Source organism: Capra hircus, chromosome 11, assembly GCF_001704415.2.
Source record: "Capra hircus breed San Clemente chromosome 11, ASM170441v1, whole genome shotgun sequence".
NCBI classification, from domain to species: Eukaryota; Metazoa; Chordata; class Mammalia; order Artiodactyla; family Bovidae; genus Capra; species Capra hircus.
Window position 1 is genome coordinate 2,243,911 of NC_030818.1, and position 18,188 is coordinate 2,262,098.

An 18,188-nucleotide genomic window follows, 5' to 3' on the forward strand; every position below is an offset into this window, starting at 1 on the left:
AAAATAAAACTGACAAACTGAAATTGAATATAATATTAATTTCATGAATAAAATAAACAATTAAGGAATTCTAATGTAGCATATACAAGGAATTTTTGCAAAGCAAGGAGAAAAATAGAGGAATTATAGAAAAATGTCAATAGAGAAATGTATACAGCCATGATTGGCAACTCATACAAGGGAAATTGAATGGTTAACAAGTCTGTGAAGAAACACTTAAACTCTCTAGCAATTAGAGAAATCAAAAATAAAACGATGACACATTTTTTTACAGGTTGGCAAAAAAAAATTAAAATTAAAATCAAAGTTAGATAATACCAGTTGTTGGCAAGGATATAGGGAAAGCAATGTGGCAGGATGGAGTCAAAAGTATATTCTGTATTAACAAAATCTCTATGTATCTTTTCTCTCAAAAAAAAAAAAAAAAAAAAGAAAAGGACAGAAAACAAAAGCCATAAAACCATTCCTATAAGGGGTATAGGATAGTGTGGAATAGAGTGAAGAGGAGGGAAAAAAGCAGGGAAAGAAGGGGAATGACATTCCCACTCTTCCTCATACGAAATATGAAATGAACATGAAGCATGGATCTATATGCAATAATATAGAACAAAAAAATAATTGGAAATATACTCAGTGTCAAACATGACTCGTACCACATACCTTATATAAAAATTAACTTGAGCAGATCACAATCCTAAATGCAAAAACCTGAAACTATAACATGTCTAGAAGAACACACGGGAGAACACCTTTGCACCCCTGAGTTAGGCAAAGGTTTCTTAGAACATAAGAGCATGAAATGCAAAAGAGAAAACTGATACACTGGGTTACAGCAACACTATAAACTTGTGTCTTCTTTCAAAGACACCATTACAAAAAATAAAAGGCCAGTCACAGACAAGGACAAAATATTCCCAACAAACATATCAGACAAAGGACTTCCATCTAAAATATACAAATACACAACTTAACAGTAAAGTGACAAATAATCCAATTAAAAGTGAGCAAAGGTTTTTGATAGACATTCCTCCAAAGAAGATATGCAGATGGCCAATAAGCATTAGAAAGAATGCTCAACATCCTTAGCCACCGAGGTGAGGCACACCAGAACCACAATGAGATACCACATCGCACCCACCAGGATGGCTAACATTAAAAAACAATAGCAAGTGCTGTTCAGCATGTGAAGAAATTGGAACTCTCAGAAGCTGCTAGTAGGAATACAAAATGGTACAGCTGCTTTCGAAAACCATTTGGTGGTTTCTCAAAAAGTTAAACATAGAATTACCACATGACCCACCAATTCCACTACAAGGTGCATACTCAGGAGAACTGTAAACATGTTCATACAAAAACTTGTACCTGGATACTCATAACCCCATTGTTTATAAGAGCCAAAAAGTGAGAGGGGGGATATTCCAAGTGTCCAGCAGCTGATGAGCAGATAAATAAAATGTGGTATATCCATAAAGTGGAATACTACTCGGGCTTAAGAAGGAATGAAGGGACTTGCCTGGTGGTCCAGTGGCCAAGACTCCATACTCACAATACAAAGGGCCCAGGTTTGATTCCTGGTCAAGGAACTAGATCCCCCATGCCACAACTAACACCAGGCACAGCCAAATAAGCAAATGAAAATAAATATTTTTTTAAAAGGGGAATGAAGTGCTGATTCATATGATAGCATAGCTGAAACTTGAAAACATTGTGCTAAATGAAAGGAGCCAGCCACAAGATATTACATACTGTATGATTCCATTTATATAAAAGGTCCATTTGATACAGTAGACACAGGAGTAGATTACTGATTGGTTGTCTGGGGTTGGGAGGAAGAGGATGGGGGAGTGCTTGCTAATGAGTCTGGGAATTTTTTTTGCAGGGTAATGAAAACATTTCGAGTTAAATAGTGGTGACAGTTTCCACAACTTTGTGAATATGCTAAAAACCAGTGAACCGTACTCATTAAAAGTGTGAATTTGATGATATAAGTATAATGATTTAATTATTAAAGGGAAAAAATAAAATTCTTACATTGCAAAAACTCCCATAGTGTAACAAGAAGACAAAAAACCCCCCAAAAAAATGAGCAAAAGATTTCAAATAGTACTTTAGAGAAGACTCATGGATGCCAGTAAACACATAAAGATGCTAAATATCATTACTTATTCAGTTCAGTTCAGTTCAGTCATGTCTGACTCTTTGTGACCCTATGAACCACAGCACACCAGGCCTCCCTGTCCATCACCAACTCCCGAAGTCCACATGAAGCCACGTCCATCAAGTCGGTGATGCCATCCAACCATCTCATCCTCTGTCGTCCCCTTCTCCTCCTGCCCTCAATCTTTCCCAGCATCAGGGTCTTCTCAAGTGAGTCAGCTCTTCGCATCAGGTGGCCAAAGTGTTGGAGTTTCAGCTTCAACATCAGTCCTTCCAGTGAACACCCAGGACTGATCTCCTTTAGGATGGAATGGCTGGATGTCCTTGCAGTCCAAGGGACTCTCAAGAGTAAAGCATAATAAAAAGACTGGCCACAACAAGTGTTAGCAAGAAAATGGAGCAACTAGAATGCTTATACACTGCTGTTGAGAATACAAAATGTTACGACCACTTTGGACAACGGTCTGGTGGTTACCTAAGCATATTTAAACATGCAACTACCATTTGACTCAGCCATTCCTCTCCCAGGCATTTACCTAAAAAAAAAAAAAAAAGAAAGAAAAAAAAGAAAACAAACCTTGAGAATATATTCACACAAAGACTCATACACAGGGAGTTCCCTGGTGGTCCAGTGGCTAAGAATCTGCCTGCCAACGTAGGGGACACGGGCTCCACCCCAGTTCAGGAATTGAGATCCCACGTGCCTTGGGGCAACTAGGCCAGTGTGCCTCAGCTACTGAGCCCACACACTTCCAGAGTCTGCATGCCACAGCCGCTGAAGCCCATGCTTCACAACAAGAGAAGCCACCGCAACGAGAAGCCTGAAACCGCAGCTAGAGCGTAGCCCTCGCTTCCTGCAGCTGGAGAAAGCCCAAGCACAGGAACAAAGAGCCTCTGCGCTTCATCAAAGACTCACCACTGCCGACATTTTTTTCAATTTTTGAAGACTTGCACATAAATGTTTATAGCAGCTCTATTTGTAACAGCCAAACACTGGGAGCAATCCAAATGTTCCTCAGCAGGTGAACAAACTGATCCATCCATTCAGTGAACTAATTCTCAGTGATATAAAGAAAAGAAATATTAATAAGTGCAACACAGACAAATCGCAGAATCATTATGGTGAATAAAAGGAAAAAGCAGTACTTACTGTATGATTTCATTTATGAAAAATCCTAGACAACATAGTCTACTTTATGGACACAGCAGGTCAGTGGTTGCTTGGGGATGGGGGAAGTAACAGGGGACACAAGGAAACTTTTGTGGATGATGAAATATTCATTATCTTAATTGTGACAATGATGTCACAGGTGTATCAGTTCAATTTAGTCACTCAGTCGTGTCCAACTCTTTGCGACCCCATGAATTGCAGCACACCAGGCCTCCCTGTCCATCACCAACTCCCGGAGTTCACTCAGACTCACGTCCATCGAGTCAGTGATGCCATCCAGCCATCTCATCCTCGGTCGTCCCCTTCTCCTCCTGCCCCCAATCCCTCCCAGCATCAGAGTCTTTTCCAATGAGTCAACTCTTCTCATGAGGTGGCCAAAGTACTGGAGTTTCAGCTTTAGCATCAGTCCTTCCAAAGAATACCCAGGACTGATCTCCTTTAGGATGGACTGGTTGGATCTCCTTGCAGTCCAAGGGACTCTCAAGAGTCTTCTCCAACGCCACAGTTCAAAAGCATTAATTCTTCAGCACTCAGCATTCTTCACAGTCCAACTCTCACATCCATACATGACCACTGGAAAAACAATAACCTTGACTTTGTTGGCAAAGTAATGTCTCTGCTTTTGAATATGCTATCTAGGTTGGTCATAACTTTCCTTCCAAGGAGAAAGTGTCCTTTCGTTTCATGGCTGCAGTCACCATCTGCAGTGATTTTGGAGCCCAAAAAATAAAGTCTGCGACTGTTTCCACTGTTTTGCCATCTATTTCTGATGAAGTGATGGGACCAGATGCCATGATCTTCGTTTTCTGAATGTTGAGCTTTAAGCAGTTCACTGTACTTTGATTACATTTCAGTGAAGCGCCAGCAGGAGGAAATACGTAACGAAACAAAAACAGACCAGGTAAAGATGTCACAGACTGAAACACGTTTACCTTTTTTTTTTTAAGGGTCTCACATTTATGTGATTTTTTAAATACAGATTTTTAGAACTATTATTTGGCTGTGTCAGGCCTTAGCGGCAGCAAGCAGGGTCTTCCTTGTGCCATGTGGGGTCTTTCGTTGCGGTGCACAGGCTCAGTGGCTATAGCACACACGCTTAGTTGCCCCACAGCCTGTGGGATCTTAGTTCCCTGATCAGGAATCGAACCCATGTTCCCTGCAGTGGAAGTGTACAGCCTTAACCCAGGGAAGTCCCTGGAATTTTTTTTTTTTTTTTTTTTTTTACATTTTCAATCCATTGTTGGTTGATTCCATGGTTGCGGAACCCTGGCGATGTGGAGGACCAAGTGTAATGCCTAAATAAAAAATCAGGATATGGTAATATAAGCCCATTATTTAGAGACCTGGAGGAAAATACCAACATAATCCGCTGTGAGAGATGAGCCTGGCTGTTCCTAGATAGAGAGAAATGGTAGGAGAGAGGTTTTCACAACAAACTTGGTAAGAAGTATTTTTGATTCTTTATATATGCAAACAACCTACGAGTCCACTGATGGATTGATGGATAAGGAAGATGTGGTATATTCATACAATGGATTATGATTATTCAGCCGTTACTGATATCATTCATCCATAAAGAAGAATGAAATCCTGCTATTTGCAATAACTTGAATGGACTTTGAAGGTGTTATGCTAGGTGAAATATCAGATGGAGAAAGACAAATACCGTATGATTTCACTCATACATGGAAACTAAAAAAAAAAAATCAACAACAAACTGATACAGAGAACAGCTTGCTGTTTATCAGAGGAGAGAGCCTGGGAGGTGGTGAAATGGATAAAAGGGTAATCTGGATGGTGAGAGATCATTCTGGAGTATAGACAGATGTTGAACTACAATACTGTACACCTGAAACCTATACAATAAGAATTTCAAAAGTAAAAAAGAGAAGAATTATTTGACTTTTTAAACTATATGCATGAAAGCTTTAGATAAAACTACAAAAAATTATAATGTACAGATACAAGTAAGTAGGGAAGAGACACTGAATCTTTGACTTGTAAGGATTCTAGATAATTTTTCTTCATAGTTTCATGTATAAAATAAATTCATTACCTTTTTAGTCACATAGTTATTGCTTTGGAAAATAGAAGAGTATGAAGGCAAAACCCAAAGCATGTCAAGAATATTCTGTGGGGGAAGGGGATAACTGGGAGGTTGGAATTGCCATATGCACACTGTTACACATAAAATAGATAACTGATAAGAACCTACTGTATAGCATAGGGAACTCTATTCAATCTGCAATGAAAGAGTGGATATATGTATGTATATATGTATATATATGTGACTGAATCAGTGTGCTCCAAAGTGGAAACTAATACATTGTAAATCAACTGTACTCCGATGAAACTTTTTATTTATTTATTTATTTATTTTTATTAATTTATTTTTTCAATGAAAGTTTTTAAAAAGAACAGGCCACACAGAGGGGCAGACCCTTGGTCCTCGGTGCTGCGCTGTTTAATTCTGTCCACTCCAGTGCAGTGGCCATGTACAGGTGTAAGAGTTGGACCACAAAGAAGGCTGAGCACCAAAGAATTGATGCTTTCAACCTGTGTGGTGCTGGAGAAGACTCTTGAGAGTTCCTTGGACTTCGAGGAGCTCCAACTAGTCAATCCTAAAGGAAACCAGTACTGAATATTCTTTAGAAGGACTGATGCTGAAGCTCCAATACTTTGGCTACCTGATGCCACCTGAGCCGAATCACTGGCAAAAAACCCTGACGCTGGGAAAAAACGAGGGCAAGGGGAGAAGGAGGTGGCAGAGGATGAGATGGTTGGATGGCATCACTGACTCAACGGACGTAAGTCTGAGCAAACCCAGGAAGATAGTGAAGAACAGGGAAGGCTGGCGAGCTGCAGTTCACTGGGCTGGAAAGAGTGGGACAGGAACTTAGCGACTGAACAACTAGCAGTGGCGTCTGCCCGGCCGCTTCACGGTTCTTTTGAAAGTCACAGCACACAGCGGGCCTTCCGTAATTCCTTGCTAACTATCTCCACACCCTGCCTTCTTTCTAGGTGCAGAAATACAGCGATCGCACAAGAATCACAACAGGAAATGCAGGAATGATGGCTGGAAGCTGGGACATCCAGCAGTTGGGCCCTCCATCAGCCTGCCCACCCGGCTGGGTCTGGGGGAGCCGAGCCTCCTCCTAGACTGGGACCAGGATTGGCCCCTCGAAGCAGAAAGGCTGGAGGGAGCGGGCAGCAAAGCTGAGCTCGGCCCCCTTTATCTGCCCTCCCCTCCCCCGCACCTTCCGTCTCTCCCGGGCACTCTCCTCCCCAGAGCTGGGGCCCTAAGAAGCCCTCCTTCCTCCTCGGCCTCCTCTTCTCACCAACCTGCTGTGCACACCCACGCAGGCCGTGCTTGTCTGACCCACTTCCTCTCTCCTTGATTCATAGGTCTTGATGCCAGTGAAGGCTCTGAGGAGGGGTGGGGATGCCCAAGGAGACCGCAGTGAACCTTCCGCGGTTTTGATGGGCTTCCAGCAGCCATGGGTGGCCTGAGCGCGAGCTCCAGCAGGCGGTGCAGCCCTGCCCCCTGCTGCCGCTACAGTGAAGTGCAGGGCAGGTGACCCGGGCCAGGCAGGGCAGTCGCTCCGGACGCCCTAAGGGGCCATTGCTTTCCCATGGGTTGTGTTTAAGATTTCCTTTTCTTGGCGTGGACCATTTTAAAAGACTTGTTGAATTTGTTACAATATTGCTTCTGCTTTATGTTTCGGTTTTGTGGCCGAGAGGCATGTGGGACCTTATTTTCCTGACCAGGGATCAAACCCACACCCTGCCCGCATTGGAAGGCACTGGACCGTCAGGGAAGTCCCCAGAGGGCCACTGCTTTTGAAAAGTCATTCTGAAGTTGAGTTCTCTGCAATCTTCCCTTGTTTTGGGTTGAATTGCGGCCCCTCAAGGTTCCAATGTTGACGTCCTAACCCGCAGCACCAGGGAAGGTGATCCCCTGTGGAAATAGTGCAATTGAGATGTCCTCAGTTAGGTTGAGATAATATGACCCGTGTCCTTACGAAAAGGGGAAATCTGGGCCTGGACACATGCACAGGGAGGAGGCCACATGAGCATGAGGGCCAAGCGAGGTGGGGTGTGGGAGGGTTTCGTCTTCAAGCCCAGGGAGGCCAGAGAGGGCCGCTGACCGCCAGGGCCCGGGAGAGGCCCACCCTCCTGACACCTTGCTCCCAGACTTCGGGCCTCTTGAGCTGGGAGACCATGCCTTTCTTGTTAAGCCACTAGTTCGTGATACTTTTTTTCTTTTTTTTGAGGCTGGGGGGGGGGTTAGGATTTTCTTTAGATTCATTTTTTGGCTGCCGTGGGTTTTCATTGCTATACATGGGCCTTCTTTAGTTGTGTGAGTGAGGACTATTCTCCAGGGGGGTGCTCAGGCTTCTCACTGCGGTGGCTTCTCTTGCTGCGAAACACAGTCTCTAGGCCCTCGTGCTTCAACAGTTGCGGCACATGGGCTCAACTGACGCGCAGGCATGTGGGATCTTCCCGGACCAGGGATCGAACTGGTGCGCCTTGCACTGTAAGGCAGATTCTCAACCACCAGACCACCAGGGAAGCCCGATACTTTGCTTGTTTGCTTTGGTTTTTTTTTTTTTTTTTTGGCCACACTACAAGGCATGCAGGACCTTAGTGCCGTGGGATCTTGTGAGAATAAACAAGGATGGCTCTAATTCTTTTGTGCGGCAAAGGGATCTCAGTTCACCAACCAGGGATCAAACTTGGGGTCCTCTGCAGTGGAAGCATGGAGTCCTAACCACTGGCCTGCCAGGGATTTCCGTGGTACTTTGTTAAGAGCAGCCTTAGCAGACTAGAATATCTCCTGCCATTATTGCCTTTTTAACAAAGTCCTGAGTCTTGGGAGTGACTGTAGCTCTATTTCAGCTATAAATTGGCAAAGTCTGCCAAATGCCCCCATTTCCGCTCACTCCTTCTTCCTCAGCAAAATGACCTCTGAATTTTCACTGGGCACATGGCTGCTCAAATAGCCTACTTGTCAGCAGTGGGGCATGGTCTTTGGCCTAAGTTCTGGTCCCCAGCCTGTAAGTAGAAATGGTGTGCCACCCTGGAAAGTGTCCTCAGGGAAAAGATGGTCTCTTTTCCCCCTGCTGCCTCGGGCTGGCAGAGCACGGCCACAGCGGCTGGAAAGGAACGGGCCTACAGGCAGTGAGCGGAGGCAGCCCCCTGCTCTAGTGATGCCCCTCTGCTAGGGAAGAGACTCGCGCCATTCTGGACTCCTCCTTTTAGGATGAGCACTGACAAAGTGTTAATACATTCAGAAGGATAACGCAATACTCGGCCTCACCCTCCAGATTCTGACGTAACTGATTTCAACCCCCTGTGAGGCAGGAGCCTGGGTGTGGGAGGACCCACGGGACTCACGGGGAGTCACCGTGTCTGGACCAGCGACATTCAGAAAAGAATATCAACGTCAGTCTTTTCCCTCAAACCTGAACATAATGCTAACTCATGTGCTCAGCAGAGTTTTAAGACATGATGAAATGTGTTAACCATAAAAACTCCCAAACACTACTGCTTTCAAACCACCATGCTCTCTTTTTAGGTGAGGTTAGGCTCTTTAAAAATTAGGCTTCCCTGGTGGCTCAGATGATAAAGAACCTGTCTGCAATGCAGGAGATCCCCTGAAGAAGGGAATAGCAACCCACTCCCGTATTCCTGCCTGGAGAATGCCGCTCCAGTCCACGGGGTCCCGAAGAGTTGGACGTAACTGAGTGACTATCACTTTTCACTTTCAGGCTCTTTAAAAATAGATGATCAAGTTAGATCATTTGTAAGTTATCTGTCTGAAAAAGTTTTTAAGTTCATGTGTGGACCAGAATCAACTAGAATGTCATTAAAGCAACTATGAGTGTGTGTAGCCTGGGAGTTCCTTTGAAATGACACTCTTTCAAGTACTACTGAGGTTTATAAAAATAAGCACATTTTACATCAAAATCACTTCCATACAGAGCTCATAATTTTTTAAATTTATTTATGGCTACACTGGGTCTTCATCGCTGCACACAGGCTTCTCATTGCAGTGGCTTCTCTGGTTGTGGACCACGGGATCTAAGCGCGAGGGCTTCAGGAGCTGTGGCCCGCAGACTCAGTTGCTCCGGCCCGCAGACTCAGTTGCTCCAAGGCATGTGAGACATTCCCCAACCAGGGATCAAACCTGGGTCCCCCGCACTGGCCGGTGGATTCCCAACCACTGGACTACCAGGAAGTCCCTTTGGTTTAATTTTTAAAGATACTTCTCAAGGCTATTTGTTAGAAATCAGAGTTCTCAGGTTTTCTGAAGGATGTTTTCATTTTGAAAAGAATTTCCAAACTCCTGTCATACTACGCTGGGTTCAGAGACTAGTTTCTTTCTGAGCAAACATTTTTAGAAAATGCTACCTCACAAGGACCCCAAGAAAACTGCCCCACCTCTTCATATTAACCCATGTCTCACCCTAGTGGTGTACGTCCTGAAATTTCCAGAGGAGAAATTATATTTATTGCTTTACTCATAGAAAGAGCACCTTCAAACAACTGGCAACTGGATAATGGAGCTGACGGTAGGGCAAGACTAAAACCACGTAAAATTGAACACAGGGGGATGAAAAGAAAGCCCAGAATCCAGGTTCCAAGGTAAGTCAACAGCCCTGGGAAGGATTTGAACATGCCACCTATGAGAACTAGCCCAGTTTGAAGCCATTTGCCAGAGGAGTCTTTGCAGGGTCAAAATTAGGTCCGCACCCTGGCTCTGTCACTTCCTGTGTGACTTTGAGCAGGGAAATTACTTAACCTCTGATGCCATTTCCTGCTTATAAAACAGGGACACCTACATCCTCAGAGCTGTCCTAGGTAGATTATAAGAGATCTTGCACGAAAGCATGGAGCACCATGCTGGGCACAGCAGATGCTCAGCGACCGTGCTATCCCAGCACAGCAGAAGCCAGCGGCGTGGCAAGGCAGGCGACAAGCTAACGGCACTTTAGCTTGTTGGTAGCATGCAGACCAACGAGCTGCCGCCCACGCTGCGTCCTCTGGGCTGCGTGACGGCTGCCAGCACCTGCGGTTCTGGGGCAAGTAGCCCGGGGTGGGGGCCAGCTATGGGAGTTCCCCAACAGTTTGAAAACTACATTTCACTAAGGATTTCCCAGCTGGCGCGGTGCTAAAGAATCCGCCTGCCAGTGCAGAAGACACAAGAGACACGGGTTCAGTCCCTGGGTCGGGAAGATGCCCTGGAGGAGGAAATGGCAACCCTCTCCAGTATTCTTGCCTGGAGAATCAAGGACAGAGGAGCCGGGGGGTCTACAGCCCACAGGGTCACAAAAAGTTGGACGGGACTCAGCATGGGACAAGCAGGCACTAAATTATCTTAAGCACCCATGAAGCTACATTACAAAGGGCAGGCTGCCAACTTAGCTACTTAGCTGCTCTTGACAAAGGGCACAGATGCAACAGATACTTAACAGGATACTAATCTGGGGGGTGGGTTGCTAGAGTCATTTAGGGAGCAACCAAGGAAACTCTAATATGAACTATTAGACATTATGTACAACAGTTGATCTGTATGCTATCTGCAACGTAGTTTACACAGAGTATCTTTATTATTAAAAAAAAAAAAAAAAAAAAGGCATGCTCAGGCGCTTCCCGGGCCATCCAGTGGTGAGGACCCCATGCTTCCACTGCACGGGGCACAGGTTCAATCCCTGGTCAGGAAACTAAGACGCGGCATGCTGCACAGCAAGGCCAAAAAAAAAAAAAACCATGCTCAAGTATTTAATGAAGTGTTTACAATTTACTTTCAGATGGTCATGAAGAACTGTTTCTTTCAACTTTTCTGTATGTATAGAATTGTTCAAAATAAAAAGTTGAATTTTTAAAAACATTTTTTTGATGTGGACCATTTTCAAAGTCTCTAATGAACTGTTACAAAACTGCTTCTGCCTCTGTTTCATGTTTTTCGGTTACAAAGTGTGGGGGATCTTAGCTCCCCACCGGGCATCAAATCCACACGCTCTGCATTGGAAGGCAGAGTCGACCACTGGACCACCAGAGAAGTACTCAGAAAGTTGGGGGATTTTTAAAGTTCTGGTGACATAAAGCCTGGGAAAAGCCAGCACATGAGCACCGCCTTCATGAAAATGAAGGGTTCTTCCACGGGAGAGTTTTCCAGTGTTGCTTCAAGCTCAGGGCTTGACCCTTCAGTAGACAGGATGAGGCCCACTCGGCGTCAGTGTAAAGAACTTCCTGAAAGCTGGAGCTGTCTGGCAGCACAAACGCTGCTCTCAGTTAGGAACCCAACCGCTTCTCCGTGCAAGTGTTCATGCGTAGCCTGGACAGCGGGCAGGGTGCCAAGCAGGGCGCAGGCCAGCACCCAGCTCTGTCTGTACGTGAGGGTTGCACAGGCCCGCGTGTACCCACAGTCCACGCCCTCTAACAGGAGGCCTGCTAGCTGAGGGCTTCCCAGCACTGTGGAGGAGCCGCCAGTCTTGGGCGTGCATTCGTGTTCACCTCATTGTCTCCCACAGGCAATATCACACACACATTCGAAACTCATCGTGTGCTCGGAGTCTTCAATGGAGCTGTCACCCGCACCAACCTGCATCCCAGCAGAACCGCCTGTGACCTCACTTCCCACCACGCCCTGGGCTTTGGGGCCCACTGCCCCTCTTCGGCTCCAGGGCTCCAGACCCAGGCCAGAGGCCCTGACGCTCTTCTAGCACTCCTCCCACCAAGTCCATCCTTTTAAAGCAGAGGGTGCAGGTTACCAGTGGACCCAGACAAGGAAGTGGAAATGGGTGGTTTGTTTTCAACTGCCAATCTGGTCACCTGGAAAGGCCTTATAGTCTATAGACAAGGTGGTGGGTGGTGTGCCAGTTACTGCCAGGGAAGACCGAACCTTGCTGCTTCCATATGCCAACTCTGCTGGCGGGAACACGCTTTCTGATCAGGAGAAATAACAAGCCCAGTATGCAAGACTTCCTTGACGACGTACGTCCGAAGACACATTGTTTCATACCAATCCTTGTGTATTTATTCACGCATTTGGTAAAAACGTCAGTCAGGAGTGAAATCATTACAATGACCTAAGTACTGTACAAACCAACACCACGTGCAGTCAAACTGCCAGAAAGCACACGAGCAACGCACAGCTCCTTTGCTCAAGTGTACTCACGGCACTCGCCCATTACCACCCGTCCCAACAGTCACAGGCGCTCAGTTCCAACGCAACCCAGCGACTCATCCCTGGGGATGAGGAGGGAGACACAACCGATGAAGAGAAGCGGGACTGTCCGAGGCACCCCTCTGGTCTGCCAACGATGCAGAGACTGCAACACGTCAAAGAGTGGGGCAGGCATGTCCTTGGCACAAAACTTAGGCCACAAAAAGGTTAAGGGGCTTAATCTCCGCTTTCGCTCCTCTTTCAGCAACACAAAAGGATAGCAAGTGGGGGTGGGGGAAATCTAGTCATTCATATTCTAAGAAATAAGGGGGAGGAGGAGGATCTGAAGCCCTGAAGCCCATCCCGATGCTCCCAGTCAGACTGCAGCATGACCATAAGCCCCATTAGCCAGGCCAGGCTGATCCCATCTGATTGTGACTTTATCGGGAACAGCGTGGTTTGCCTTAATTTTAGCTCAGAAGACGACGAAAAGTTTTTCACAGGGTCACGTAAGTCACATCCCCCTTATATGAGCATTTGGGACCGACTGCATCTGTCTGCTCACACAGCTTGTCTGTAGCTCTGAGAGCTTCCAGAGAGGTGCCCAATCCCCACCCCTCTGCCTTCAGCCTTCCAAGATGGCCTATTTGCAGGCATCAAATCACACCCAAAGTGTAAAAATAATGTTTGAATCAAAACGGTGCTGTCTATACAGTCCAGACTATGGGAAAAAAATCCTATTCCATTCCCTAATACAACACACAAAGCTAAACTGGATAATGTTTTGAGCATCTCCACTGATCCTATCAAAAACACTGATGACAGAGTCACTGTCTGACAGCGTTAGCTTCCCGGCATTCTTGGCAAATGGGCTACAGGGGAGGCAGTGGCCCAGACAGACACAGCACATGAACACCGAAGAACCGGCTGACTCAGGGAAACTGCTTTGCGTGGGAATGGCAACGGGAGGCGGAGACCGACATTTCTTGGAACAAACTTTATGTCCCTGGAGACGGGAAGGTGAGGACAAGGCACTTACGCTGCCAAGCGACAGTTCACACCCCCTCGACACCAGGACTGTGGCCCAGAGTGCCCCTGGCCACGACCCCTCACTGGAGACTCAACCATCCATGTGGTCCAGCTGGACCTTCAGAACCAAAGGAAACCCACCCAAAGTGCTGCAGAACCGAGGATGAGAACGGAATGTGGGCAGAGAAAGAAAGCAAAGGATGCTGTCCCCTCCGGCCTGAGGCAAGGCTGGCTCCAGAGGAGCTCCAGGAAACACCAGTTTCAAAACGCGCGGCCCAAGACCGTGACCAGGCCCTTTCGATGCCTCCTCCTTCTGTCCCGACACGGAGCAGCAGGCTCTGAGCAGTACTGAGTCAGCCCGCAGTGGTGGCCACAGCAGACCCCTTCAAACCCACCGTTTCGCAGCAGAGGGCGTGATGACGCCGAGACCGGACTGGAACCCGCCTGGCCCCGCTTCCCCCAGGGCCTGTCAGGCGTACTCGATGCGGGCAGGCCCACAGCTGCCCTCACTCTTGCGCTCAGAAGATGGGGTGGCGGCTTTGGCCTCATTCCCCACTTCCAAAGGCTTAGATGAGATATAGTCCTTCACTTTGATCTCCATGTTCTTGGCTTTCAGAGTGGCCGTGTGCAGCTTCTCCAGGAAATCTGGCATGCCTGTTGGGAGAGAGGGCAACCTGGGTGGGCGAGCACACAAACCAGCAGGCTCGCTCTGTCTTCACTGCTCTAGTCACTCAAGTCGTGTCTGACTCTTTGCAACCCCATGGACTGTAAGTCTGTCCGTGGGATTTCCAGGCAAGAACACTGGAGTGAGTTTCCGTTTCCCCACCTCCTTCTCTAGGGGATCTTCCAGACCAGGGATCAAGCCTGAGTCTCCTGCATCTGCAGGCGGACCCTCTACCGCTGAGCCACAGGCTCAAAGTGAGCAGGGCCTGCTTCTTTCCAGGTAGGAAGTCAGTGCCTCCTTATAGAGATCACAGCCTCGCTGATAAACAACCAACGTACAGGGAGTGAAAACCACCCAGGACCTCTGGGATCCTTTGAAAAGGGCTATTGATCAAGCCACCTAAGTCCCCAAAGGCTCTCTTTTATGTGATTCAAACATCACTTATCAGTGGCACAGCCAATTTTGCTGAAAAAATGTCAAACAGTAGAAATACCTAATCTCCTCTCCATTCCCCGCTGAAGGGTAAGACACCGCTTACAGAGAACAAGAGAGAAAATCTCATGAAGCTGTTTCTAAGGGAAGAGACTGGCCAGGAAAAATGCAATCACAGCAGTCACGTGCTGTTGCCTTTGTTAAGAAGGGTGGTGGCCCCTTTCTCCAGTGGACTGTCCTATAACCACATGTTTTAAGGCTTCCAACACGACCTAAGAAGAAAATCTGTAAATGCGTTAATGTACACAGTGTGTATTAAGCAAACGTTCTTCGATTCACCTCTGGGCATAGGTTTCATTTTGGGACTCCAGAATGCTCATCCCTCCAAACTGCAGCCGGAGGCTTCACTACCTTCAAGACAGTATTCAACAATGAACTCGGAAGGCCTCCCGGGAGATAAGTGTTAACCTCCCTGAAGCCACTGAGAAGCTAGAGAAAAATAACACGTTCAGCCCAGATACCCAGACCCGTGCACAAGCACCCACTCACCACTGGAAACCATCCAACTAACGCAGTAGCGAGGAAACACGGTCTGGGGGTTGTCACTATATGTCAGCAAGTAGTCAAAGCCGTTCTGGAAAAGAAAAACAGCAAAGATGAAGATACCCAAATTAGCCCTCACAGCCTCCATACCCAGTGCCACAGAATAACCAAGATTGGACTCTGGGGTGGAGAGAGGCATTTTTTTTCACCCTGAGCAGAAAAGAGTTAACACTGAAGACCTGAGAGGTTACTATCTAGTGAGGTTGGCCCAGTGGTGTCCGGGAACTTGGTGCCTGCCTGACCCCGGTCAATAGTTCAGTACTCCAGGGCTCCCCGTGCCTCCTCTGTGCAATGTGCTTCCTGCTGAGCCCCTGCTCTCCCCCTGTGGTCTGGGATTGTAGGACGTGCTAGGCCTGTGTTGGTGCCTGTGTGACCAGCACCCAGTACGGACTTTGGGTGCCGAGTCTCCACTGGGCTTCTCCAGGCAGAATCATCACACGTGTTGCTGCTTTTCTGTGGCTGGAAGAGGGTGTATTCCAAGAGCCCTCAGGGGACAGGGAGTGCGGGGAGCCCACAGGGACTCCTCCAGACCCTGCCTGCATCTCCCCCTTTGCATCCTCCCATCTTGGGGATAAATCTTATCCGTGAGTACACTGTCAGCTGGGTCCTATGTGTCTTTCTAGTCTATCTTAGAATGTGGGGGTAGACCTCAACACATACCCCACCATGTTTAAATATCTTAATCTTTATCGAAACGACATTAACTCTTACTATTATCACTATTAACACTAGCATCAAACATTTACATGGCACTTACAACTATGCGTGAGGAACTGCTTCAGCTCCTCAAACAATCCTATAATGTAGATGCTGCTAATCCCCATTTTACAGATGAGGAAACTGAGCACAAAAAGGTGAAGGGACTTTGCTCAAGCTCACCCACATATTCAACCAGAGCCAAGATGAACCCAGAATCCTGACCACAGGGCCAGGCACCCATTCTCGCTGACTCAGCCCTCTCACTGGTACACTGAAGACAAAGATTAAGGAGATTTACAGGGGTCCTGATCCCCGGAGAGGTCTGAAGCAAATATGCTCCACCCAAAGGGTAAGAGAGAACCACTTTTAAAAACTTATTATTAAATTTGTTATTGTTTCTGTTTTATGTTCTGGGTTTTTGGCTACAGGATCTTAGCTCTCCAATCAGGGGTCAAACCCAAATCCCTTACGTTGGAAGGCAAAATCTTAACCAATAGACTGCCACGGAGGCCCCAGGTTTGCACTTTTCAAAGCAGACTGGCCACAGTTGTAGACAGCAGCACTGTGACTCAAGCCTTTACACCAAAGCCCACCTTCTTCATTCCCTGGGTGAAATGCTGAGTCCTTTATGCATCTACTCAACAGCTCTCTGAACGTCTGCTATGTGTCCGGGCACTGTGCTAGGCACTATACGGGAAATAAGAACACGCTAGTCCTTGCCCTCAGGAGCTTGCAATTAATAGGATAGACAGATGCTGTAACAGAGATACAGACTGAACACCACACAAGTAAAGGGGAAGGAGAGGTGAAGCCTGCACAGTGGGAACAGTGGCTAGGAGACTGTCTGAGCTAATACATATAAAAAACTTGAAATGATCCTTCCCATAAAACACTTGCCCTGAAAAGTCGAAGTCCTCAGCTCTCATACACTACTGCCTATGCTGGAAAAAGTCAAAACTGAAAACAGCTGCCATCAGGAAGAAGGAATTAAATGGGTAGAAAGAACAGGGATGTAAGCTAAATTACTCTTAAGAGCGAACAGGCCCAGAAATATGAGAACTTCTAAACGCTGAAGTATGGTATTAAGACTCCTAGAAGCAATGCTCATTTTCAGATTCACACCTGAAACTATAGAAGGTGAGCCTGAAATGCAGCACCAGGAGACAGGGGAATTTCCGAGATCAAGTCAGGACTCTGGCCAATAAGAGGGTCCTAGACAAAAGTGACTGTAAAACAAACCAGATATGCCTAAACTTTTGAGTTGCTAATAGCATCTCTTTTTTCTTTTGGCCATACCGCACAGCACGTGGGATTGAATCCAGGCCTCTTGAATTGGAAGTATATGAGTCTTAACCACTGGACCACCAGGCAAGTCCCATCATTTCTTTAAAAAATAAAAACTTTAACCTTTGGAGGACTGCTTGTTGAAAGAACCAATTCAATATTTTAAAAACTAGTAAAATGAAGGAAACAGATCAGCATCTTTCTTACTTCCCTTTCCTCTGTGAACTACAGGAAATCAGATAGCCAATGTATAAACTTTCAAGTACTGGCTTCCCTGGGGGCTCAGCTGGTCAAGAATCCGCCTGCAATGCAGGAAACCTGCGTTCGATCTCTGGGTTGGGAAGATCCCCTGGAGAAGGGAAGGCTACCCATTCCAGTATTTTGGCCTGGAGAATTCCATGGACTATAGGCCATGGGGTTGCAAAGAGTTGGACATGACTGAGTGACTTTCAAGTATGTCATCTAATAAATGGAAATAAACGAGGAAAGAATGAAGAGTTCATACAAATAGTATTTTGTAACTTCTAATAAAATAGTTGAGCTGAGTAATATTCATCAATCACCTCCAAATTCACAAAGAAAGGGATCAGGGCCTTGTCGTGGCGAAGGGGCTTGCTAACTCAGTGAAGCCATGAGCCATGCCATGCAGGGCCGCAAGACCGTCAGTTCACGTGGAGAGTTCTGACAAAATGTGATCCGCTGGAGGAGGGAATGGCAGAACACTCCAGTATACTTGCCATGAGAACCCCGCGAACTGTATACAAAGGCAATATCAGACATTATGTGCCTTTCAATAAAGCAGTCTTGCTCCAAGCAAATAACCTAAATCTGTTCAAGCCTCTAGCTCTAAGTACCCACATACAGGGAACACAGGGGACAGAAAAACACATTAGACGACACTATGAGAACATAACCAGCAAAATCCAGAACAAAGAAACTGCTTCTTCAATAAATACAATTCCAAGGGGGAAAAAAGG

General features: G+C 46.5%; 1 protein-coding gene across 6 annotated transcripts in view; it reads right to left on the reverse strand.

Moving 5' to 3' along the window:
* STARD7 (StAR related lipid transfer domain containing 7) overlaps positions 2,427-18,188 on the reverse strand; it is a 30,309-nt gene continuing 14,547 nt past the window's right edge. Inside the window, exons 7-9 of one of the 6 annotated variants that reach the window (XR_001918764.1) lie at positions 15,175-15,259; positions 3,074-3,209; positions 2,427-2,693 (exon numbers count right to left, since the gene is read on the reverse strand). Coding sequence is in view for 5 of the 6 variants with exons in the window: in XM_018054839.1 (XP_017910328.1) it covers positions 13,999-14,183; positions 15,175-15,259 (270 nt within the window). In the remaining variant the exon portion in view is untranslated. The other 5 variants (XM_018054841.1, XM_018054843.1, XM_018054840.1 and 2 more) reach the window with 5 other exon arrangements.